This window comes from Melanaphis sacchari, unplaced genomic scaffold (genome assembly GCF_002803265.2).
Source record: "Melanaphis sacchari strain LSU unplaced genomic scaffold, SCAv2.0 Contig768_pilon_pilon, whole genome shotgun sequence".
NCBI classification, from domain to species: Eukaryota; Metazoa; Arthropoda; class Insecta; order Hemiptera; family Aphididae; genus Melanaphis; species Melanaphis sacchari.
In genome coordinates this window covers 1-7,871 of record NW_020271543.1, presented here as the reverse complement: position 1 = coordinate 7,871, position 7,871 = coordinate 1, and the positions used below count along the sequence as shown (strand labels likewise).

The following is a 7,871-nucleotide window of genomic DNA, read 5'->3' as shown; positions in this document are numbered from 1 at the left end:
GTTCTAATAAAGGAGAGACAAGTATAGCTCACAACTGTTCAAACAAATTAAATAACAAATATAATGTGTAATAACACCCAAATTAATAACAATATATCAATATATTTTACACTTAATATTCTTTAAATTTAAATATTCAAGTAATGATAGTAAAACTATTAAAAATTAATATGTGTATGATATTTATATAATTAATGTACCTTGCATCCAAGAAGGTGCAACTTGACTATTAACCACGCTCTGCTACCCAAATGTTTCGCCCTAGTCACTCCTGCCAAGGCGGTCGGTGTCTAGGACTTGCACCTAAATGAATGGGACGAGTACACAATCTACTAATCGAATATAAACTAAATAATAACGAATGAAATCAATTAACATATATTGGCATAAGAATATAATAGGTAATAAATAATAATATAATAATAATGTCACTGGAGTGATCAGCCACCAGTGAACACAAACAATATTAGTTATAAAACATTAAATGACAACAAGCTAAAATAGCGGGCGAACTGCTCGTAACAAATTATATAATATTAAAGGGAGAATGAAATCCACAACCACGTGGACTGCGGAACTGCAGGAATCACCAATCAATCTTGATCACACATGAACTGCTACTGAACTGTAGTACAAAATTGACGAACTGGCTGGACGAGAAGATGTATCGACGGCAGCCACAAGTTTAATAGAAAAATCTAAGAAAACTATTTGATGCCGAACTGGCTAATAACGATGATCGGAGCACAATCAAATATCACGAGCTGTGTGTAAAAACCGTATACGAACAACAAAACATTGTTTTGCAATATGGCGAACGGCCGACTCGTCCGCGTAACGGTGTTTATCCGCCGTCTCGAGCTAGACCGGGAGGGAGGTAGAGGGAGCGTCCTCCGCCAGTGTCACCAACGACGGACAGTGGGCACAGCCGCCCAAGCATAAAGTGACCAAGTCCGAACATACTCCCCCTTGGGATACACAGCGGGTATCACAACATGGAACTCGGACTTAGGGTGATGTAGAGCTTGATATGTATTTGGAACGGCGTGCTGGTTTGGACGAACTGAAACAGCGAGCTGCTAACATCGGAGCGGAACTGGAATCCGAATTTAACGGTCGAACTGACTCGAGCGGGAGTCGCAGTGACTTCTACGGTAGAACTGACCTTGATGTAAGTCGTAATGACTTCGACGGTAGAACTGACCTTGATGTAAGTCGTAATGACTTCGACGGCGGAGCTTACGTGGAGCGCAAGTCATCTTGACTTCGTTGGCGGAGCTGTCTTGATGCGGATCCATACCGTCACGGAGATTGAACTGGAGCTGTTCAGGTGATGATAGAGCTTATCTGAACTTGAGGGGGGAAATACATTTTTTTTTTTTTATAATAATAACAATAACGAGCAGTTACCAGGTATACATTTTAATAATGAAACAAAATTAATTAGAACAATAAATGACAATAACAACCATAAAAATAGCTAAGTTATTATAATATGATTATATAACAAATAATAAAAGCAAATTACTTACAAAATGAATCATTGTTGGTGCCGAACTAAACACCAACCACGTAACAGCGAAACTAGAGCGAACATGGGGTAAAGATAAACATCATACACAAATAAAAAATTAAAAAATGAGCCTTGAGTAGACTGAACTGTCTCTCCTTCACTAATTATATAAAACAGAATTTATTATTATTGAGTGGGAAGCGGAACCAATTTCACTACAGGTCTAGTAGTGAGGCCTTGTCTCGTGAGCAATTTAACTACTCTTACGACACCGTCTGAACCGGGTAGAAGCTCTTGGATTCGACCCAACCTCCACACTAACGGGGAAGAGTTATTGTCCTTGATAATTACTAACTCACCTAGTTTAAGATTCTCTTGGTTAACTAACCATCGTCCTTTGGTCTGTAGAGTATGCAAATACTCGTTGGACCAACGACGCCAGAACGATTGAAAAACCTGGTGGAGGAACTTCCAACGGTTTTTGAGATTTGTCGAGCTGACGGAGATCTCTGGTTCAGGCACTGCACACAAGTGTCTACCAACAAGAAAATGACCAGGGGTAAGACAATCTAAATCATTCGGGTCATTAGACGACGGCGTTAACGGCCTAGAATTCAATACCGACTCTATTCTACACAAAATTGTCGTGAACTCTTCGTACGACAGAATCTGGTTACCGACTACCCGAACCAACAAGAGCTTAGTGGAACGAACAGCGGCTTCCCAGAGCCCACCAAAGTGGGGAGCACTAGGCGGATTGAAATTCCAAGAACAAGCAAAAGCGGAACTGAGCTGATCGCGGTTTTTAGGGTCATTAATTAGGTCAAAAAGCCTTTTCGACGCTCCAACAAAATTAGTCCCACAGTCGGAATACACTGCCGACGGCATTCCTCGCCGAGCCACGAAGCGGTCGAACGCTGCCAAGAAAGCATCTGTGGACAGATCTGTCACTAGCTCAAGGTGAACTGCCTTGACGCTCATACATACAAACACTGCAATATAGACCTTATATTGCCGTGCCTTTCTTAGGTTAGTTTCCTTTATAAGAAGCGGACCAGCATAATCAATACCTACGCAGGCGAAGGGATGACACTGTTGGACTCGAAAGTCAGGTAAATCAGACATTATTGGTTGCGGGTTGCGAGCGGACAACCTGACGCAAACAGTACATTCACTAATGGCACGACGGATAACATAACGATCGCCTACGATCCAAAACTGTCTACATATTAGATCTGACATGAGACGAGGACCAGCATGACAAGCGAACCGATGCCAATGTCTTGCAACGAGCAATGACAAATGAGAGGATTTGGACAATAGAATAGGAAACTTGCGTCGATCTGACAACAAGGAATGACGAAGGCGACCGCCCACCCGAATGACGCCATTTTTATCTATAAACGGTGATAGACGAGCCAATGGACGAGAAGAGATAGACTGACCAGATGATAGCTCTCGGAGCAAAGCCTTAAAAAATATAGCTTGCGAGCATTTGACGATCGCTAATAGCGCATCATTATAATCATAGAAAGAAATAAAACTTGTATCTACAGGAGTCTTGCGGTATAGTTTTACAAGACGTTGTAAGCGAACAACAACCCGCAGCATGCGATTTAATGATGAAAATCGCGAAAACCATTCATTTACCTCCCCCGTCATTTCGACAAAACAAGACACCGATCCTGAAACCTCGGGTAGCTGATTCGATGGAATCAGTTCAACCTTGGATGACCAACTTTCACCGAACTGATGTAAAAAGGAAGGACCCGTCCAATAGAGGTCACACTGAGCTAGTTCTCCAGGGCGTAATCCTCGGGAAGCACAATCAGCTGGATTTATGCTAGTATTGACATAAAACCAACGACAGAGAGGCAACAACTCTCGAATTTTGTTAACTCGATTTGAAACAAAAATCTTATAAGACATATGTGGTGTTTTTAACCACGATAATACCACCAACGAATCTGACCAAGCGAAAACATTGTCGATAACGAGCTGAGACGACAAAGTGCTTTGTATACGACTTAACCAGCGAGCAAGTAATCCAGCAGCACATAATTCAAGACGAGGTATGGACATAGGTTTGGTGGGAGCTAATTTGGTTTTACTGCCTAGCAAGAACACCGAAACTTGGTGATGACGATCGGACACACGCAAATAAATAACAGCAGCATAACCTTTGTTTGACGCATCTGCAAAGCCACACAACTCATATCGGGAACCTTCCGATGTACCAACGAACCTCGGTACTCGAATCGCAGATAAACAATGTAAATCTTTAACAAACGACATCCAAGAATTTTCTAATGCTAATGGAAGCCGTTCATCCCACGAAACACCGGCCTGCCAAACGCACTGCAGTTGATGTTTAGCATAAAAGATCACTGGAGACAAAAAACCGAGAGGATCAAAGATCCGAGCGATAACTGATAACATACTGCGTTTTGATGACACAAACTTAGTCGAACTGACGTTATAGTTGAAGGTATCATCATCGGGATTCCACTTCATACCCAAAACTTGAACTGAAAGGGTATCACCATCGTTGAACGGCAGCGAGCCTACTGCCCTGTCCTCCGGAAGTATGTTCTCCAACAGCTGAGGTGAATTACTCGCCCACTTCTTCAGTTCTAGACCGAACTGGCCAAGAATATTGATCAAGTCGCTTTGAAAAGCCTGAGCATCACTAATGCAGTCTGCACCAGTGCATATATCATCCATGTAGGTCTGGTATAATAGAGCCGACTGGACTAATGGGTACTGTTCACCATGACTGATGGCAATTTCCTTTAATACCCTTAACGCCAAATAGGGAGCGGAGGCGACACCATATGTGACAGTGTTCAATTCGAACTCTTGAATCTTGTCATGAGGTGAAGACCGCCACAAAATGTGCTGACATCGTCGGTATTCTGGAGCTAACCAAATCTGCCGATACATCTTGCAGATGTCCGCAGTAAAAACAATTGCATGAAGACGGAATCGAAGCAGAATATCTACTATATCCTGCTGGAGCTTCGGACCCACTAACAGAGCGTCGTTGAGTGAAGTGTTTGATGGAGGTCGAGCTGACGCGTCGAACACCACTCGGAGCTTGACGTTGTTACCCTCCATCTTGCGAACTGCATGATGAGGCAGAAAATAAACACCAGGGGATTCCGCAACTGACATATGGCCAAGCGACTCATAATCTGCCATGAACTGCCTATATGCAACGTACAATGCTTCATCCCGTATTAATTTACGCTCCAGATGCTCAAAGCGAATTAGAGCCATTTGGCGCGAGCCACAAAAGGTTGACGACGTGGGTGGAACACGAAATGGAAGCGGAACTACAAACCGACCCGAACTATCGCGGTAAGTTTCCCGTACAAAGATTTCTTCACATTTTCCTTCTTCGGTGAAAGACAACGGCACTTCTTCCGGCTCTTCGACTTCCCAAAATCTTTCAACTAAAGATTCGATGGACGTAGCTAGTAACGAAGTCATGATCTGTGGTGGAACCGGCGACGGATGGGAATCAACCGGACCAAGAAGAATCCAACCGAAGATGGTCTCGAGAGCAGTGGGAAAACCGGTACCCAAATCTTCTCTACCACTGCGGAGCACTCGCGGAAAAACGTCGGCTCCAAGCAGTAACTCGACCGGAGCTGGCGAGTCAAACTTGGGGTCAGCTAAGTTGAGGTGAGAGCACTTGTCCCGAACGAAGGTAGGTAGCTGAACTGCTGGTAATGAACCGGTGATCTTGGGCATTGACCAAGCGTCTAAAACTATGGTACCACTATCGTCGACTAATTGTATGCTGATCTGCACTTTGCCATCGATGGTCTGCACGGATTGCCCTGCTATTCCAGACACTGGTACTGTCCATGGTTCACGACGTAGACCTAAGCGCTGAACACATGCGGATGAGATGATACTCACCTGTGAGGCAGAATCAATTAAGGCCCGAACTGGACGTGAACATCCAGCTATGTCAAGAACGTTGACCGAAGCTGTTCCCAATAAGACTGAACGAGATCGTTGAGAATCAACTAACAATGCAACCGGAGCTTTGGGCGCAGACGATTTAGCGTGGGAATTATCCCGATGTAGCAGATGGTTATGACGACCATGGCAAATGGAACACGACGACTTGCATTTATTGGCCCAATGATTATTGCCAAAACAAATCATACACAAGCGATGCTTACTCACTAGAACGTAGCGATCATCAACAGACAATTGTTTAAACGTGGGGCACGACTCTAAAGAATGCGAATTACTGCACTGTAAACATCGTCTGGCTTCTTCACCCTGCTTATTAGCGACTAAAGCCACTGGAGAACCCTGATGTCCCCGAAAAGCTTTCGCACCCTGAACTTTCGCGTTGGATGATTTGGGCAGATTTATGACCGCCTTTGTCTGGGTCTTCGGTGTGGAATGGATCTGAGCTGATCCGGAATTTTCCAACACCTCTACCCGATCCTTGACAAAACAGAGCAAATTGTCCACCGTAGGAAAATCGACCGTATTACCCTGTTCAAACAGACGACGAGTAGTTGGTGGCAAACAGCGAACAGAAATCGTAAATAACAGAAACGAACCGATATCAGTTATATTTAAAGACCTGAGCAAGGCTATGTTTTCGCAGAATGTATTTAAAAAATTTATTAATGCGGCCGGAGACTCTTGTTGATTATTCGTAGCGGTTAACATTTCATTAACTAAAGTGGTCGCTAGCTGCCGAGGCTTGTCGTATCTTTGAACTAAAGCGGACCAAGCAAGCTCATAGGTGGATTCAGAAACAGTAATACCTTTCACTACCTCATTAGGACCAGACTGTAGACAACCTAATAAATAATAGAATTTTTCAATGTTACTGAGATGAGCTCTCCGACCTACTAAAGTGGTAAACCGATCCCTAAAATCGGGCCACGATTGCAAACGACCATCGAAAGTAGGTAATGGAATCTTTGGTAACTGAACGCTGGAACCAGAGGATTCTGTACTGGCAATAACGGGACCCACCTGAGCTGTTGGATTCACCATTAAGCCAGTATTATCACCATCAAGCTTATCAACGACACTAGTCTCACTGACCAAACCAAGACTATCTGAACTAGATTGGAACTTGTTAACCAAAGCTTTAGCATTTAGAAAGGTACTGTGAACCTCCAACTCTACATTATTTGAAAATTCATCATCATTACCCAGCTCAATCATAGCTTCCAACAGGGAATCATTTTCGAGGGTGAACTTTGTCCAATAGCTGTGAAGATCCTCAGCAGCTAAAAGAAATTTTGGAATGATAGAGCTATCTGTTGAAGCATTGAGGCCTAAAGAATAGATTGCTTCAATATGACTTGCAGCAGCATCACGTCTCCTCATTGCACGCTGTTTATCACGAGTAAGTCGTTCAACGTCAGCCATGACGACACAATAAAAAAACTAAAAAGAATACCAATAAAATGCTAGTGCAAAATAACTATCTACTAACGACAAAGGAAAAGCTTTCCGCAAGAAAATAATATGAAATTTAAACAAATAGTGCTTAAGAGTTAAGAAATTAACATTAAACAGAAAAGAATGACTAGTTATAACAACAACACATTAATTCAAACCTCACTCTTTCAGAAAAAAAATTGAAATAATAATAACAAATTTAGCTACTCCTAACTCATAGCACAAAACAATGAATAATTAATAATAAAAAACCAAATGTAACAACAACAAAAGAAACTATTTAACAAAATGTCAATATAGAAATATTATATCAACGTTAACCTTATAGTAATAACAATCTTAAATAATATCAAAGAGCTGTAAAATTATAATCTATCAAGTAAGCCACTCTCCTCAATAATGTTAAAATAATAATAATCAAGCAATATAATATTATAAAAATATATCCAAAAAAATAGAACTTATTTAATGGTTAAAAAGGTACGAACTGTACTTACATTTACTAAATATCAGACTTGAATAATAAATATTACAATATTCAACTAAACTAAACTAATATTATAATATTATATTGCTCCAATAACACTAACAAATGAATCAAATAAAATTTAATAAAGGAGAGACAAGTATAGCTCACAACTAATTCAAATTAAATTAAATAACAAATATAATGTGTAATAACACCCAAATTAATAACAATATATCAATATATTTTACACTTAATATTCTTTAAATTGAAAATATTCAAGTAATGATAGTAAAACTATTAAAAATTAATATGTGTATGATATTTATATAATTAATGTACCTGTGCATCCAAGAAGGTGCTGCAACTTGACTATTAACCACGCTCTGCTACCAAATGTTTCGCCCTAGTCACTCCTGCCAAGGCGGTCGGTGTCTAGGACTT

At 41.2% G+C, this 7,871-nt stretch overlaps 1 protein-coding gene across 1 annotated transcript; it reads right to left on the bottom strand.

Moving 5' to 3' along the window:
- Positions 1 to 1,469: 1,469 nt before the first annotated feature.
- LOC112601188 lies at positions 1,470 to 7,073 on the bottom strand. Its single transcript, XM_025348658.1, has one exon. The coding sequence runs from the start codon at positions 6,926 to 6,928 to the stop codon at positions 1,700 to 1,702; it is 5,229 nt and encodes a 1,742-aa protein (XP_025204443.1). The 5' UTR covers positions 6,929 to 7,073; the 3' UTR covers positions 1,470 to 1,699.
- Between the last annotated feature and the right edge of the window lie 798 nt (positions 7,074 to 7,871).

Excerpts from the sequence above, each read along its gene's own strand:
- LOC112601188 (XM_025348658.1), bottom strand. The coding sequence starts at position 6,928 with ATGGCTGACGTTGAACGACTTACTCGTGATAAACAGCGTGCAATGAGG.